The sequence below is a fragment of the Labeo rohita genome, unplaced genomic scaffold, assembly GCF_022985175.1.
Source record: "Labeo rohita strain BAU-BD-2019 unplaced genomic scaffold, IGBB_LRoh.1.0 scaffold_1436, whole genome shotgun sequence".
NCBI lineage: Eukaryota > Metazoa > Chordata > Actinopteri > Cypriniformes > Cyprinidae > Labeo > Labeo rohita.
In genome coordinates this window covers 453-19682 of record NW_026127600.1, presented here as the reverse complement: position 1 = coordinate 19682, position 19230 = coordinate 453, and the positions used below count along the sequence as shown (strand labels likewise).

General features: G+C 42.2%; 1 protein-coding gene across 1 annotated transcript; it reads right to left on the bottom strand.

Annotated features, from left to right (window-relative positions):
- Positions 1-2405: 2405 nt before the first annotated feature.
- Positions 2406-6718, bottom strand: LOC127158294 (uncharacterized). Its single transcript, XM_051101466.1, has 5 exons — positions 6592-6718; positions 6091-6429; positions 3410-3797; positions 3066-3311; positions 2406-2933 (listed from the first exon to the last, which is right to left on the bottom strand). The coding sequence occupies exons 3-5, from the start codon at positions 3772-3774 to the stop codon at positions 2903-2905; spliced, it is 642 nt and encodes a 213-aa protein (XP_050957423.1). The 5' UTR covers positions 3775-3797; positions 6091-6429; positions 6592-6718; the 3' UTR covers positions 2406-2902.
- Positions 6719-19230: the final 12512 nt, after the last annotated feature.

Genomic DNA, 19230 nt, shown 5'->3' with positions numbered 1-19230 from the left:
CTTTATAATTCTTTTTTATATTTATTATGGGATAAGGCTGCATGTGATACAGCACATCAATATTGCCCAATTTTTGTCAACAATAATTACTTTAGGTGTAGACATTAATAAAACACAATCTAATAGGTGGCTAATTTAATTATTGTTAACCGAATCTGTCAGCCGAAAAACGGAAGAGATTATTGACCATAAATGGACAAGTAAGCGTGACGCCTCTGTTCAACTGGGATGTCAGGGGCTGTGAAGTTCCCTTGTCACCCGCAGGACTCGTTGTGATTGGATTATCTTTTAACCCATATTACAGTTTTTCTCAATTGCTTAAACACATTTCTTGAAATTATGCCTCGCTTTTGCGAAACTCTAAACACAAATCCGTAACTTCTAACTCAATTCCCCGAACTTACTATATTCAGGTCAAAATGAAGCTCTCCACTCAAAACAACTCAATCTTGCTGAAAAAAAAACTAACTTTGCTCTCAGACATGACACACAAACCCTCAAAAACACACACACTACAACACAGTTTTACACACTGATGAGATCAATTCAAAACAATACTACGAAAACTGGTAAAACTTAGTAAAAAAAAATTCACATGATGAACTCAACAATTGTATGCATTTGCAAGTGTTTAATATTTAATTTATTGTACTGTAGAGTACAGCACAAAACAGCAAACAACAACAAAAATAATTATTCTGCCCCAGCATCCTGTCCTTGGTCTGGGACAGGCCAAACAACCTCCTCAGCATCACAGACTAAACTGGTCCTGGACAGGCAGCGGGGGTAAAATCCTCTTGCATGTCTGATCCAACCCTGGCACGCATCAACTAAAATATATAAGACTGCTTGTTTTCTTGCCCTTGCCCTTCCTATTTCTCTTCCACATTGTTGTCGTCGTCCTCCTCCTTCTTCTCCTCCTCTTCCTCTTTCACCTCCTACTCTTCGTCTTCGAAATTGCATATTACTGTTCCCGCATACCGATATTGATTGAAAAAGACCGGATAGGATTCACAGTTATACTTTTACTAGTGGTCTGACAAAAAAAACAAAAAAAAAAAAAAAAAAACAATATAAATACATTACAAAGTCATTGTGAAATAGAAAAGAAAAAGGAAATATGGGCAAAGGCAGAAATATAAATTAGGAAGTCCACTGTCAGAATTTGTAACTCTTGTGTTGTCCTCGGTCTATATATGCTTAACAAATTGAAGGTTCATGAGATGTTGAGATGTACCTTTGAGCTATTTCAGAGAACTGCTTTATCATTGGTTGATCTGTAGTCTCTACATTAGTGAAAGTCAATATTCACTTGAACAATTCATGGCAAATTTACAAAAAGTCTAATAGAAATGTGTAGAATACGCTTGACAGTTTATGACAACTAGATCAAAAATGTAGCATTTACTGCAAAGACATATACGATAAGCTAATGACTTGATGTTTTGAGGGGTAAGACTATAGCGCAGAGAACTATATACATGTAATACATTTTGAAGACATGACAATAGGAACTGATAATGTAAGAAAACCACAGACAAATCAGTTGCATAATCAGTTGCATGAATGTACCAAAGCAAATGCAACTTGTTACAGTTTTTTTCAGTCGCTAACAAGCGCTTACCCATACTTCAGATACTTTTTCTAAACTCTTAACACAGACTCACATCTACAAAACACAGTTGGCCAAATGGATAATTTTCTTCTCAAAAATACATTTTGTTAAATATATACTAACTCTTCATTTCACATTTCAAAATAGAACATCTTTCTCTGCACACACTAACTTTACCAAAACACTGGAAATCTGACTCAAAATTAAATTATTCTGTCAAAGAATAACACTTGTTTTCACTTCACAAGGTACATGCAGTCAATCAAAGTACACCAGGTTTCAAAATACTGGCTATTGTTGACATTACAAAAACTGCATAGACTTTTATGTTTCAGTTTTACAGGTATTTGCATGCAAAACATGCAATCCACCATTCTGACACTAAATTTCTTGGTTGGGAACTGTATGTCCACATGTACAGTAATGTTCACATCCAAAAGCATTCCAGTAAAAAGCAAATAAGTTTTTTTTTTTTTTTTTTTCCTTTACTGTTTACTACAGGAGGTACAGCAGAAACACGGTATGATAGAACAGAAAAAAGTTTTACAGTATTGCTTACAGTGAACAAAATATCCATGAAACACACAAGAGCATTCTGAACAAAAAAACAACAGCAAAAAGCCCAGATAAAAAAGGGGGGGTCTAAAAAAAAAAACACAAAATTACTGTATCTAATCTCTGCGATCTTCAGGGTTAGGCCACATGTGTTCATCAACATCACATCTGATGTTATCCAAGGCGATGCACCTGGGATAAAACCGCCTGGTATGTCAGATCCACCCTTGGCAATCATCAACTGTGATGTCCCTGCAGCCAGCATCCATGGCTTCAAGGAGGGACATCTGGTCATGTGGCTGATGGTCATAAACCTTCCACCTCCATGCAGAAAAGAACTCCGCTACGGGGTTGAGGAAAGGTGAATAGGGTGGAAGGAAGAGACTTACCAGTCTTGGGTGGACTTCAAACCATGTTGTTATTGCTTGCGAATGATGGAAAGCCACATTGTCCCAGGTAATTACAAAGGTCCTCATGTTTTCACCCTCCTGATCCTGCTCTGGAACCAGGCGCTGGTGGAGATCATTGAGAAAGGCAAGCAGGCGCTCGGTATTATAGGGTCCAACCTGACATCTGTGAAGGAGTAATCCTGCATTTACAATTGCTGCACACATGGTAATGTTTGCCCCTCTCTGTCCTGGCACATCAACTGTGGCCCTTTTTCCAATTACATTTCGTCCACGTCGACGCCTTTTGGCCAGATTGAATCCTGCCTCATCTATGTATATGAATTCATGAGGGGCCTGGTTGGTTCCATAACTCTCTGAAACAAAGTTTATGTAAATCATGTCATTACTGTATACCATACTGTACTGTAACCTATTACTGTGTAGGTTACCCACTTGCAAAGTGCAAAGCTTATAGAACTGGACATTGAATTGAATATACACTATACCTGGACATATTGTCGTCGTAGCTCCTTGACTCTCTCACTGTTCCTCTGTGTTTGGACAATGTCCGCGTAATGGTTGTGAGGCTGATGCTATCGATATTGTCAAATATCTCATGGTCCGCCACAATTCTAGTTTGAATTTCATGCAGTTTTATTGCATTATTTGCAACAACCATTTCTACAATGGCAAGCTCTTGATCATTACTGAGGAGCTTTCCTCTTCCCCCAGAGGGTGGAAGACGTTGCATTCTTTAGAGGGACAAAAAATTCAACATATGCATTACTGTATGACCATATTGACATGTCAAGCGAGAATAGAAACAATCCGTGTAAAATGCAATACTTACCTGTTGGTTTGTTGAAAGATGTGTATAATGGAGGCAACCGTTGACCACCTCAAATTGGGCTGCACTCTTTCACCAGCCTCTCTTAGTGAAAGACCGTGGTTGATTACATGGTCAATGATAGTGGCACGAATTTCATCACTGACTGCTCTTCTTGCAGCCCTTGGAATGCCACCACCACGCATTCTTACACCTCTACCTTGCCCTCTCCTTGGGCCTGCTCTTCTCCCTGGCCCTGCTCCTCTCACTGCTCCTGCTCCTCTCACTGCATCTCTCACTGGGCCTGCTCTTCTCCCTGGGCCCCTTGCTCTTACTCTTCCTCGTCCAGACATTACAGTGTCTTTTTCTGTTTCTGTTTCCAAAAACATCACTCCTCAAAGTCCTCCTTTTACTGTATAAGTGTAAATGTAATAGAAAAAAATAACCTAAGTCTAAGCCAGACTGGAATCAGCTGTGGTTGGCCCAATTTACCCAACATAAATCAGCTGTGTGTCAATTATTCAATTGTTTGTTTATTATCAGCTGAGTTATATTTTTGATATTGATATTGTTTTTGAACTGATATCATTGCAGAAGCAGAGGTTTTTATACTGTATCTAAGGTTTGGAATATTGTTTTTGCTATTGTGGGATGTTGTGTAACATTTAACACATTGTAACATTTGTAAATACTACAAAAACAATCCATAATTTTGTTGGGAGGTATAGCTTGTCTGATAAGAAAATATAAGCATTGTGGAAATGTGTTCACTGACTGCATATTGGGTGAAAATGACATGAAATGTGTGAATGGTATGGCCACAAAAGACCGATGCTGTGCTAATTGTGTTTAGAGTTTTGAAAATGTGACAACTGGTTGGGCAAACGCTTGTTAGCGACTGAAAAAAAAATATAAAAAAAAAAAAGAAACATTTTAGGATGTGCACAAGTGACTAGATGTGGAGGTTGAACAAGTAGTTTTGAGAATTTTATTTCTGATCTGAGAAAAGCAACAAACTGTAAACTGACTTTGGCCCTTTTATCTAAATCGAAGGTTCTGATTGGTGTGTGATAAATTTTGACTCCTAGTGTTTCCACTTGAGTAATCGTGTGCTAATTGAGCTCAAACTTTGCAGACTTGAGTGAACAATATTGAATGCTAGTGCTTAGAGTTTTGCAGTAACAGTTCACCAAATCTGACTCATGTGTTAAAGCAGGGGAATAGTGTTTATAGTTCAGGGAAATGGGTGTGCTTTTTGAAAAATGGCATTATGGTTTTAAAATTGTAGTTCAAAAGATTGGTTATAGTGTTTTAGCAATCGGGAAAAACTGTAACAAAACATGGTTTGGCCAGAAAATGAACAATTTGGCTAATTGTGTGAAGTAGGTGTGTTGCTGTGTTAAGAGTTTAGAAAAAGTACTTCAAGTATTGGTAAATGCTTGTTAGCAATTGAAAAAAACTGTAAAAAAAAAAAATTAGAAACATTTTATGATGTGTACAAGTGACTAGATGTGGAGGTTGAACAAGTAGTTTTGAGAATTTTATTTCTGATCTGAGAAAAGCAACAAACTGTAAACTGACTTTGGCCCTTTTAAAGCAGGGGAATAGTGTTCATAGTTCAGGGAAATGGGTGTGCTGTTTGAAAAATTGCATTATGGTTTTGAAATTTTAGTTCAAAAGATTGGTTATAGTGTTTTAGCAATCGAGAAAAACTGTAAACAGTGCATTACGTTACAAAAGTATGTTTTGCTGATGTTATCATGTTAGTAATATATTAAGTTAACAATAAAGTATTGCTATGTTGAGAGAAATTACTCCTTTAGCGAGATCCTAACCCTAAGCATAACTTCAGTGAACTACAAATAACAGCGCCATGTTTTCCTGTTTCATCGACAGAATGACAGAGGCTTATGGTTAATGTAGTTTAAAATGTTTTATTAATTAAATGAAATAAATAATATCTTTAATGGAAAACTGGATATCTAAATATGTTCATTGTGCAAATCTCATATTTGATAGACAGGCTGCAACTTGGTATTTTACTGTGAGCAATATTTAAAATGCCTTTATAACAGCTATCCATATATTTCTGAAAAATGTGCCCAACGTTATTTAATCAACATAGCATAAGTAGTAATCCTGACGATTTTCTCTTTGATACGTTAATCAGACTCTAATTTACAGCCATTTGAAATATGCATTTTTTGGCTCTTCCAGGGGGTGCTACTGGGCCCCTGGGGGTAGAAGGGCAGCAAAACCTACATACATGTGTTCTCATCATCATGGACAACAGACTCACATTTATATCTGACAGTTTTCACAGTCCACCCTTTTCTATTCTTACATCATGCCTCACATAGCTTTTGACAGGACATTATGAGGCCATCTGATGAAACAGAATTTTTTTTTTTTTTAAGAAATGCTTTAATAATAATAATAATAATAGATTATTTCTTATATTTTTGAGGTACACACCAATAAATATAATGGATGAACCTGCAACAACTTGCTATTATCTATTCCCCACTGCTAAGCAGTAATCAAAGACAATTTATACACATTGTGATATTTTACTATTACTATTACACAAGGACACATTCATGCAGTAGTAAAAATCACAATATAATAATAATAATAATAATTATAATTATAATTATAATTATAATTATAATAAGCAAAAATCGGTGTAAAAATGTTCTCCTCACCCCCTTATCTTGCTCCTCACAGGCCGGGCATCAGTAATATGCATGCTCTTGGTTTTTAAGTAAAGATGCACGTTGATAATTCCTGGTACATTCTCAGTTATCCCTTAAGTGTTTGTAGCAATAAAGCCCATGGTAGCATCTTGTAATGCAAAATAATTCATCCAGTAATTCCCTTTATTTCACCAAAAATTGGCATATTTGTCACTAAATATATACAATAACTGTTTGGTGTATTGTTGTTCCAGTTTCTGGTTGATATCCAGCACCGATGTGGTGTAGTTTTTTCTCAGCCAGAGGATCTCTCACTCCTGACATCCCATTTTCAGACAGTTCCCAGACCTGATCAAAATTAAAAAAAGGAAAAAAAGAAAGGGAAAAAAAAAAAAAAAAAAAAAAAACACAAACAATTCAGATGAATTTGTTTAATGGACAGTCAGCTCAGCTTATGTTCTGCGTGATGTTGGGTGGGCAACTATGGCCCTGAAGGTACTGTACACATACCTTTTAAAGGTTTTAAGACTTTTTGAGAAGCTTTTTCTTTGAAGACAATTTATAACATCCTCTTCTTTCTCTCCTCTCAAAAGCATCACTTGGTCAAACCCCCAATTTGGATTGATGAGATCATCTGTACAAAATAAAATTGTTAAAATACTGCAAAAAGAATTTCATTATGCAAGACTTAATAAAGTGTTACAGAGGCAAAAGTGTTATGTGTAGTTCTCAGAGACTGGAGTATTTGCCTCTAGAATTCATCTATTGCCGCAGTAAATGTGTCTTTTGTCACGAATAGTTGTGTGCGTGGAATGACGAGGAGGAGAGAGGAGGTCCAATGCACATAGAGTTTATTAAATAATCCAAAGGGAAAACGAACGTACAGGAAACAGCAGGGAACAGCAACCACAACATAAACACAAGCTATGACAATACAAGAACCGACAAACTAAACTAGACACAACCAAACTTATAAACACAGAAGGAACCAGTCAGGGGGAAGCAAGAGACAATGACGTAATAATAAGGAACGGAAACGGAAAGTCCAAATAAGGGCATACACAAGGAAAACACACTTCACAGTCCACAGGGGTCTGACACTACCCCCCCTCCTAAAAGGCGCGACCCGCGCCGTAACAAATACACCGGGGTGGGAGGGTGGGCTCCCTGGAGGTCTGACACAAGGGACATAGGAGGTGCACCTCCAGGGCGGATCAGGGAGCTCAGGGAGCCACAGTGGAGCACAGAGTCCATAACGCCATGGCAGGTCCGGGAGTTCAGAGAGCCATGGCCGAGCACACAGTCCATATGGCCATGGCGGGTCAGGGGGTTCAGGAAGCCATGGCCGAGCACACATTCCAGGTGGCCATAGCTGATCGGGGGGTAGCCCCCCCCCAAAATCTTCTTGGGGGAACTTAGGGCGTAGCTAGCCCAGGAGAGCACGGGAAGGCCAGGCTTAGTAGGTGCAAGCACAGGAGGGCGCTCGGGCGTTGCAGGAGCAGGAAGTGCAGGAGCCCTCCAGGGCAGAGCGGGAGGTGGAGCAAGGAGCGCTGGAGCCCTCCAGGGCGAAGCAGGAGGCGGAGCAAGGAGCGCAAGAGCCCTCCAGGGCGGAGCAAGGAGCGCAGGAGCAGGAGGCGGAGAAAGGAGAGCAGGAACCCTCCAGGGCGGAGCAGGAGGGTTGAGACCAGAGACCAGACTTGAGACCAGACAGGACCTCTGGAGCAGATTTTAGACCAGTCCTGAGACCAGACGGGACCTCTGGAGCAGACTTGAGACCAGACGGGACCTCTGGAGCAGACTTGTGATAAGATGAGATCTCTTGGGCAAACTTGTGAACGGACGTGACCTCAGGGGCAAACTTGTGAACAGATGTGATCTCAGGAGCAGACTTGTGAACGGACGTGACCTCAGGAGCAGACTTGTGAACGGACGGGCCTCTGGAGTAGACTTGTCAACAGACGAGATCTCTGGAGCACAGTGTGCAGCCCACACACCAAATGGCAACTGCCATTAAGGGAAAAGCAGCGGCAGGACTTCATTAATAGTTGGGTTATGAGGCGCTGGTGCCACTGAGGTGTTTGCTGTCCACACTGACACTAGTGGTGGGTCCAGCACGCTGGCCATCATGATGGGCCGTGACCTTGGGCGGTCAGACGAGACATGGCGAGGCTCTGGGCGGACAGACGAGACATGGCGAGGCTCTGGGCGGACAGACGAGACGTGACTTAGCTTATGAGAATCAACTCATATTTGATTTGATTCGTAGAGGCCGGCTGTGAATTTGCTAGACTCAGGAACGACAGCTCTGACTTGGCTTGACTCAGGAACCATGGCTGTGACTTTGCTTGGCTCAGGAACCATGGCTGTGACTTGGCTTGACTTAGGAAGAGCGTCTCTGACTTGACTTGACACAGGAAACACAGCTTAGACTTGACTTGCCTTAAGAAGAGCAGCTCTGACTTGACTTGACGCAGGAACGGCAGCTGTAGCTTGACTTGACACTGAAACAGCAGCTGAAGCTTGACTTGACTTGGAAGCTTGACTGGACTCAGGAGAAGCAGCTGCAACTTGACTTGACTCAGGAGACACAGCCATCACTTGCCTTGACTCAGTAAACGCAGCTGCAACTTGACTTGACTTGGGAAACACAGCCGTCACTTGCCTTGACTCAGTGAACGCAGCTGCAACTTGACTTGACTCGGGAAACGCAGCTGCAATTTGACTTGACTCAGGAAACACAGCCGTCACTTGCCTTGACTCCATAAACGCAGCTGAGTCCTTACGGCGCTTTTTCTTTGCCACCTTCTTGCGAGTTGTGGGCGGCGTCCAAGTGCTGGCCGTGAGCGCGGCTGGAGTCCGAGTGCTGGTCGCGGGCTCTGGGCTGAGGAAGCAAATGGAGCCTTGGACCAGGGGGGTGGTGAGGCAGGCAGTCCGAATCGTTAGCGCTGTATGTGGGGGCTCCCAGCATGGTGTTGACTGACATGACGCGGCGTGCTTCCAAGGGAGTTGGACGACGAGACATAAGAGATTCTTCGACTTCAAAGTCGGATCCGTTCAAATAAAGGACTACATTAATCAGTTTGATCAGGGGATAATCACAAGCAGGAAGATCGCAGCGAATAATGTCCTCGTCCAACCCCATCAGAAAACAAGCACCTAAAGCCGCGTCGTGCCAGCTTAGCTGGTTAGCTAGCTCGAGGATATCCTCCACATACCACTCCAGCTTTCGCCCGCCTTGCCTCAAACGCATCACCGCTTCCTCAGCATACATGTAGTGGTCGGTTCTTCTGTCACGAGTAGTTGTGTGCCTGGAATGACGAGGAGGAGAGAGGACGTCCAATGCACATAGAGTTTATTAAATAATCCAAAGGGAAAACGAACGTACAGGAAACAGCAGGGAACAGCAACTACAACGTAAACACAAGCTATGACAATACAAGAACCGACAAACTAAACTAGACACAACCAAACTTATAAACACAGAAGGAACCAATCAGGGGGGGAAGCAAGAGACAATGACGTAATAATAAGGAACGGAAACGGAAAGTCCAAATAAGGGCATACACGAGGAAAACACACTTCACAGTCCACAGGGGTCTGACATCTTTTTCATCTAGAATCTTTCTCCAAAGTTCATTAATTCTCTTGCTTCCATCTTAAAACACAAAATGATGTTTGATAACAAAGTTCGGGAGGAGCACGATCAGATAATCAGCTAATTTGGCACAGTGGCAACTTGTCTAGCTTATCATCCCATCATGTACTGAATACTATTTCTTTGCATCAGACACTTTAACAGAGAATTCTAAACAAAACTTGTCTTATAGTGCAGATGTTTATGCAGATATATGACATTGGATATTTTACTCTTTAAACCACACTCAAAAATATTGGCTCTAAATTGATGAACCTTATCAAATAGATCTGAATGTCTGTTCCCACTTTCACATAGCATAAAGGAAAAGTATTACAATAACATAGTTTAAGCATCACAGCCTCTTTTACTCTGAATACAGTGAGTAATATAAACTCTATAAACAATTACAAGAATGACTATCTAGTGTATTTTCATTACTCCATCAATGATAACTGTTTGAAGCTGTTTCAATACTCTTTTTAATCCGTTTTAATCTTCTATGAAATGTACTAATGAACTGTCTTTCTTTCATCAACTAGATTTTAACTGAACCACAATGTTTTTCTGGAACTCTCACAAAAATGAAAAATAAAAGCAGTGTACAACTGAATCTGACTGGTTTTCTTATTAACAGTATTTTATGAATGTTCTTTTAATCGTAATGGCTGACAAAGCCACGCTAAATGAGGTCTTTACATATTCATATGTAATCACAAACACGTTTTCCTTAACTCTCACAACCCGTCACTATAACTAATCCATGTTTGAAAAATGTAAACAGTTTATCGTCATGCCTCATTTTGCTTGCTTATCTGTATACTTAGACATTCACTTCTCACGTTGAAAGTTACTATTTTTAATACTCATCCGCCATTTTGGGTTCGGCACACTTAATCATGGTCAAACTCAACATTTTTACCATCTCAGTTCAGAAATTCGACTATATGTAAACACAGTACACTGTTTGCTGTTATTAGAGTAATAATTATCAGCTTACCTGTTTGAAAAGATAGAAGAAAAGGAGAGGTCAAACAAGGAGCGCATAAGTTACGTCTATCACGAAGCTCATCATGTACTGAATACTATTTCTTTGTTATTCAACTACTGATGACTAGCGCAAAACGTGGGTGCCCCCTGCTGATGAACCTCAGTTTTACAGCAAATAATTTTACTCTCAGCACAGTAATACAAATAAACTGTCACAGGAACTGACATTTCAAGATTAGATAAATTTCAAAAATTTAAAGGGGGGCAGTTTTTATTAGTTTCTAAGCTACTTAGGGCTACACTCTCCCCCACAACATTAAATGTCTCCTGACATTTCTGGGAACAATTAAAGCATTTCTTTAGAACACCTCAGCCATCCAAGGCCTCCAATAACCCTTAGTCTGTGTTACCTGAGTCTCTGTTACCTTGCAGTTTCGTGGAACCAAGCACGGTTGACCGAGTGTATCATAACTCAGTACCACAGGCTGATGTTTCAGTCTCTGAGGTCGCTCTCTTACTGTCTGTGGCACTACTGGTGTTGAGGGTAAAGGGTTTGCCCTTGATTCACCATACTCAGGCCTGTCACAGCCCAAATCAGGTCTCTGAGATTGTAGTGGCACATCCTCTTCGCTCTGTAGTGGCACATCCTCTTCGCTTCGTAGTGGCACATCCTCTTCATGACACTGAGGACGCTGCCGCTGGGGCTGGAAAGGCTCTGCCAGAGGATTCAGAAGAGTCTGTTTCTGCGGTCTCTGTCTACTAGCTCTGAGATGCCAACGGTAGGTGCCGCCATATTCATCGTCAGAGGTGTCACTTTGTTCTGGCTGTTGTTGCTGCTGACGTTGGAGTCTGGTTCTTTCCTTTGGTGAGCTCAAAGAGTTTTTCTGTGGCTGGAGTCTCTCTACCGGTGGCTGGTCAGAGGGTAAGAAATCACAGGGCAGCAGGAGGTTTCTGTGGACAACTTTGTCCCTCCCTTTACCATTCTCTGGGCTGATCTCGTAAACAGGGCTGCCATCTGCTTTTCTCTCCTTCACTTTATACACCTGGTTCTCCCAATAAGTCTGTATTTTCCCAGGGCCCCCTCTGGGGTGAGGTTTCTGAGGAGAACTCTGTCACCTGGGTGGAGGTCTCTTCCCTGAACTTTCCGGTCGTAGAAAACTTTTCCCCGAGCTGCTCCCTTAATGGCTGTTCTGGCTGCAATCTGATATGCTTCTTGCATCCTCTTTTTCCAGTGACTCACATAGTCATCATATGTTTCATGGGACTCATCTTGACCAAGATTAAACAACAGGTCAACGGGTAGGCGAGGAGAACGTCCGAAGATGAGGTAATAAGGCGCATAACCCGTTGCCTCATTCTTTGTGCAGTTGTATGCGTGGACAACTTTGGCAAGGGACTCTTTCCAATCCTCCTTCTCCTTGTCCTCCAGGGTACGCAGCATTGACAACAGGGTGCGGTTAAACCTTTCCACCTGCCCGTTACCCTGGGGATGGTATGGTGTCGTGTGCGAGCCCTGGATGCCAGAGAGTTTTTTTAAGCTGGCCATCAGCCTGTTCTCAAGCTCCTTGCCCATATCGTGATGTAATCTGCTTGGGAAACCAAACTTGAGTGCGAAGTCATTGAAGATCTTGTCGGCTACTGTTTTGGCAGCTTTATTCCTCGTCGCGTAGGCCTGTGCGAACCTCGTAAAATGGTCCATGACCACTAATATATACTCATAGCCATGCTTGCATTTATCCAAATGCAGGAAGTCTATGGAGACTAACTGGAATGGATAGGTGGTCTGGATCGGTATTAGAGGCGCACGAGTCTGTCTACTTGGCTTTTTCTTCTTGAGACACTCGCACACTCTTGTGACAAAATGTTCTACATCTTTACTCATCTGTGGCCAGTAGAACCGTTCTCGAATAAGGTCAAGCATTCTTTCGACCCCCAAGTGACCCATATCCTGATGTAGTTCTTTAAAGACCAACGGATGGTAAGCTTTGGGGAGCAGCAGTTGTTCTCGATGGGAAGTTCTACGGCGCAGGACACCGTCTTGGCCCACGTTAATTTTCAGCCACTGTTTCAACAGAATAGCCACTGCAGGGTTCTCGGCTTTCACTTCAGTTCTATTTGGCCTTCTGTTTTGTGACTTGTACCAGAGAACTCTTGATAGGATTTCATCCTCTCCTTGAGCTTTGCGGATTTGTTCTGGGGTAAGAGGTTGGCTGGTCTCACTGTCTTTCACTAGGCTCAAAGCACTAACCTGTATCAACCCGACACCCCGGCAAGGGTTCCTTCTTTCTGCCACCACCCTTTCCATAGATGCACTGATTACATCTTGACTGGCCTCAGCCGTACAGCTGCGCATGTAGTCCTCAATATTCAATGGTATACGCGACAACCCATCTGCATCAGAGTTGTTCTTGCCTGGGCGGTACCGGATTGTGAAGTTATAATCAGCCAACTCAGCCACCCATCTGTGTCCTGTCGCGTTGAGTTTTGCGGTGGTGAGCACATACGTCAGCGGGTTGTTATCTGTATATACGACAAACGATGGGGCATGGTACAGATAATCCCGAAAACGTTCGCATATGGCCCACTTTAACGCTAAAAACTCTAATTTTCCAGAGTGCAGATGGTATCTCTTTTCTGATGGACTCAATGTGCGAGAGCCATAAGCGATCACTTTCATCTTGCCCTGCTGTCTCTGGTATAACACCGCTCCCAGACCAACTTGGGATGCATCACAATGTAATACAAATGGCTCGGTGAACTCTGGATATCCGAGGACAGGGGGCTGGGTAAGTGCATCCACCAGCTGATTCAATACTTCCTGGTGAGAGCTGGTCCACTGTATAGGCGTCTGCGATGGTAAGTGACCCTTACTTTTCTTTCCTGTTTTACTGGGCCTTCTCGTGGTCGAGTTTGGAGTGTGATTTCCCGTATTTGGGACGGTGACAAGGCTGTACAGTGGGTGGGCCACACGGGAGAAATTGGGTATGAAAGATCTGTAATAAGAGAGAAACCCAAGCATTTGACGCACCTCACCAACAGTGGCCGGTGTCTTCTCTTTTAGAGACATCACCGGAGCCATCTCCGCAGGGTTCATTGTGTAACCCTCTCCCGTCACCAATTTACCAAGAAATCTCACACTTGACTTGAACAGATCACATTTCTTTGGGGTTAGCTTAACACCATGTTTCTTATAACACTGGAGAACAAAACGAATGTGCTCCAGGTGTTCCTCAAAGCTGTGACTGTGTACCAGATTGTCATCAAGGTATGGGAGGCAAATCGTGTCCCTCAGATCTGCCAAACAATGCTCCATGCTCCTCTGGAACTCTGCGGGTGCCGAGCTCAGGCCAAAGGGTATGCGGACCCATTCAAAGAGCCCCCAGGGTGTGATGAATGCTGTGAGCGGGCGGCTCTCCTCATCCAGGTAACCCTGGTGGTACGCTTTACCCTGGTCTAAGACAGAGAACCATGAGCTTCCTCCCAGTGCATCCAACATATCCTGAATCCTCGGGATTGGGTGGCGGTCGGGGACTGACTTGCGGTTGAGCTCCCTAAAGTCAACACAAAGGCGAAGAGTCCCGTCCTTTTTGCGGACACACACCACCGGTGATGAGTAAGGGGATCGGGAAGGCATGATCCATCCTCTTCTCAGTAAATCCTGCAAGTACTCCTTAACTTCGTTGTGAAGAGGCTTTGGGACAGACATGTAGGTCTTTTGCACGGGGCTGGTATCATGAAGAGTGATATGCATTTTGAGAGATGGTATACAACCCACATCATCACTATCATAAGCAAAGGCCTCACATTCTTCCCACAAAACTCTCCTTACCGCTTCCTGTTGTTCCTCGGACAGATGGCAGAGTTCCACAGGGGGGTCCCAAGAGGTTGGTATTCTAGCTTGTCTGGTATTTGGTGGTGTGTTACTTGTTTCACTGTACTTTGTCTCTGTGCTTTCCTTCATTTTTGCTGTTGTCTCATTCCCTTCCATCTGCACAGGGGCTGTGCATACAGCCTTGACAGGTTTCAGGTATCCAATTATTCTATGACGGTCCAGACAGACGGTGCGATCAGAAGTGTTGACCACAGATATGGGTATGTACGGTGCTCTCTTTTTGGGGATCTGCACCAACCCATCATTGTAGATCAAGCCTTCTGGTGGAGGATTAAGCATATCAGATGAAAAGCACATTTGTTGGCCTTGGGCTTGTGAACTCACATGTGCTCTTATGTAGACTGTGGTAACTTGATTCGCTGGTAAAAACACTCTTTTTCCACCAGTACGAACTACACCAGTCTCTGAATCACCATTCTGCATCAATTTGACCACACGATGAGCAGTTTTCACTGTTATTGCGAAGGCCCTACTCACTTTCTGTGCCAGCTGCCTTTTTCCACCTTTAGTCTTTCCCTCATCTCCGTTCATGATGGCCTCAATGACATTGTAGCCGATTATGGGGTCACTGGCAACTGCCGGGTCACTCGACACTAATATCGGCACTTGTAAATCATTTCTTGTGGTGGGGTCACTGCTTAGTCTAAAACTGACTTCAATCCAGCCGATATATGGAATGGGAGTATCGTTAGCAGCAAGAACTGTTAGTGTCTCGTCTTCCAATAACTCTGAAATTGGTCTGATGACAGTGTGGGGAAGGTGGTTTAGTCGCCAGTGGTCATTCACTATGCTGGACTGGGCTCCTGTGTCCCACAGGGCTTTCACTGGGCAATTATCCATCACACAGTCCACTATACATCTGCTTCCAACGAGGCTTACCAACTGCGGCTGGTGTTGAGGTGGTATGTAGTTAACAACATTTACTGCTGATGGGGCACCAGCGGCTGTTTCTTTAAGGGCTGTTGTTAGTTGCAGGGCTCGGTTGGGTGGTGGCCACTCACTTTGGGGTGCTTGTTCTTGGACTACTGCTGGCCCCGCCTCAGTAGTCCCTGCCCGTTTCCTGACGTGGTCCTGCATCCACGAGAGAAGTGGCCTTCCTGGCCACACTTAAAGCAGTGCAAACAATGCTCACCTATTCCCTCATCCCTGCATTTCTTGCAACCTTTCACTCTCTGCTTTTGATCAGGAGGACGGGGGTTCGCTTCCATTACAGCCAGAAACATTTGCTTCATTTCCCTGCGAAGTTCTTCCAATATCTGCTGTGCATTCAGGGTGTCCAGTAGGGCTGTGCAAATAATCGCATGCGATTATGATGCGCATCTCTTCAGTAATGCCGGTTCCGTGATTAGTCGTAAATTTCCATCACGTGCAGTCAGACGCATTCATTATGGAGCGGCACTCACTACAAAGAGCCGAAATTCACTGACAAGCCGCGCAATATCGCATTCATTATCGCAGGCGATAATGAACGCGATATTGCGCGGCTTATCAGTGAATTTCGGCTCTTTCGGCTCTTTGTAGTGAGTGCCGCTCCATAATGAATGCGTCTGACTGCACGTGATGGAAATTTACGACTAATCACGGAACCGGCATTACTGAAGAGATGCGCATCATAATCGCATGCGATTATTTGCACAGCCCTAGTGTCCAGCTTAGATTCATTCCCCTTTACTGTTTTAATTGCTGCTGCTTGGTTGGACTCCTTAGGTTTAGAGGGGCTCTGAGTAGATGTGGGTTTTGCCTGAGAGTCTGAGTGGAGCTCTTGTACTTTGGGAGTTTTACCAGCAGTGGATCTTTTTCGTTTTTCTTGTCTCTCACTTTCGACCTTTGCTGCCTCATCCACTTTCTGTATAAGTTCCTCATCTGTAATGCTGACATCACTAAGGAAAGGCAAAATTTGGAACTTCACCGCATCACTCAACAGTCCAGTTTCTATTGAGCGGAGGAACTACTGTACTGCTCATCAGTGTCCTCATTTGTTGCTTTCCATAACAGCTTCTCCTTAAGCTCGATTGCACGGAATACAAAGTTCAAAGCAGTTTCTTTGGGCTCTTGAGAGATGTTAAGGAGCTGGTGGTAAAGTTCTGTGGAGCTATCAACCCGATAGTGGCCTTTCAGGATGGTGAGAAGTGCACTAAGAGTCAGTCCACGCTTGATCTCTAACATATCCCTTAAAGGCAGCCCCGGACTAACAGCCCTGATTACTGCTTCCACTACTTCCATCTGTGTGTGTCCTTTTTCTATTCCCATCTCAATCTGACGGATCAAGCTGAGATACGACAATTTATCCCTCTGACCACTCTCTCCAATTTGGCCACAGATTCTGAATTCTCTTCGTAGTGTTACCTCAGGCAGTGGGTGAGTTGATTCCCGATGACTTTTGGGTGGGACATCTGTACTCTTGATAGGAGAAGGATACGGTGGGAAACATTTTCGTAGGACTTCCCTTGGAGCGGTCTCCTCTAATTGGTCCTCTTGGTCTGGCTGATTACCCCTTTTACTGTGTTTTTCAATGAATAGTAACAGGTCAGCACAGTACTGCCTAATTTCTTCGCTCTCTGCGTTCTCTTCGAGCGCATCTAATGCACTCTCGGCCATCTTGATAAGTGCCCTCCGTGCCTTGCCATGAGAGTCTCCACCGTCCAGGCCATCACATTTCAGGTACCTGCAGACATCCATGAGAGACTCTTCTCCAAGCTGCCACAAAGCTGCACTTACTTGATCACGCAGAATCTGACTGGCATCCATCTTGTTGAAGGTTCGTCTCATAGAGAAGGAGGGGGGGTTAATGGTGCTGGTCGCTCTATCGCCTCCTCCTGGCTGGCTCGCCAAAATATGTTACACTTTATAGAAAGATGAGACGTCCTTTCTTAGAGCAACACATTTATTTTCTGTTTGAAAAGATAGAAGAAAAGGAGAGGTCAAACAAGGAGCGCATAAGTTACGTCTATCACGAAGCTCATCATGTACTGAATACTATTTCTTTGCATCAGACACTTTAACAGAGAATTCTAAACAAAACTTGTCTTATAGTGCAGATGTTTATGCAGATATATGACATTGGATATTTTACTCTTTAAACCACACTCAAAAATATTGGCTCTAAATTGATGAACCTTATCAAATAGATCTGAATGTGTACTGTTCCCACTTTCACATAGCATAAAGGAAAAGTATTACAATAACATAATTTAAGCATCACAGCCTCTTTTACTCTGAATACAGTGAGTAATATAAACTCTATAAACAATTACAAGAATGACTATCTAGTGTATTTTCACATTACTCCATCAATGATAACTGTTTGAAGCTGTTTCAATACTCTTTTTAATCCGTTTTAATCTTCTATGAAATGTACTAATGAACTGTCTTTCTTTCATCAACTAGATTTTAACTGAACCACAATGTTTTTCTGGAACTCTCACAAAAATGAAAAATAAAAGCAGTGTACAACTGAATCTGACTGGTTTTCTTATTAACAGTATTTTATGAATGTTCTTTTAATCGTAATGGCTGACAAAGCCACGCTAAATGAGGTCTTTACATATTCATATGTAATCACAAACACGTTTTCCTTAACTCTCACAACCCGTCACTATAACTAATCCATGTTTGAAAAAAATGTAAACAGTTTATCGTCATGCCTCATTTTGCTTGCTTATCTGTATACTTAGACATTCGCTTCTCACGTTGAAAGTTACTATTTTTAATACTCATCCGCCATTTTGGGTTCGGCACACTTAATCATGGTCAAACTCAACATTTTTACCGTCTCAGTTCAGAAATTCGACGTTATGTAAACACAGTACACTGTTTGCTGTTATTAGAGTAATAATTATCAGCTTACCTGTTTGAAAAGATAGAAGAAAAGGAGAGGTCAAACAAGGAGCGCATAAGTTACGTCTATCACGAAGCTCATCATGTACTGAATACTATTTCTTTGTTATTCAACTACCGATGACTAGCGCAAAACGTGGGTGCCCCCTGCTGACGAACCTCAGTTTTACAGCAAATAATTTTACTCTCAGCACAGTAATACAAATAAACTGTCACAGGAACTGACATTTCAAGATTAGATAAATTTCAAAAATTTAAAGGGGGGCAGTTTTTATTAGTTTCTAAGCTACTTAGGGCTACACAGACATGCTAAAACAAATTTTGTAACAATAAAACATAAGGTGAGAAAAACATTTCATAGGGCCCTAAACATAACTTTTGATAAACTGACGTTACATTTTATAAGTTTCATTGTTTACATTAATTAGACATGTTTTTTTTTTTAAGTAAAAATTATTTTTTAATTAATTAATAAAATTAAATTTAACCATTAAAAAGGATTAGCATGTTTTGCCACTTGCTTGAGCAACTTAATATATAAATCTAGAAGTAAATGTAAAAGTAAAAAGCTTTGAATAATGTGTGGCTTACATTTATTGCATTTAAACAGATTACTGTACTGTATTACTGTACTGTGTAAAAAAAATCACAATGTTAAAAAAGCATTTTCAGTAACAATGTTTGGATTTGAAATCAAAATAATGAATAAATGTGTTTGTGGAGGATTGTGCTGTGTGTAAGCTATTGTGCAATAATTTCACATTTTTAAAAAAATGATCAAACATTTAGGTGAGAT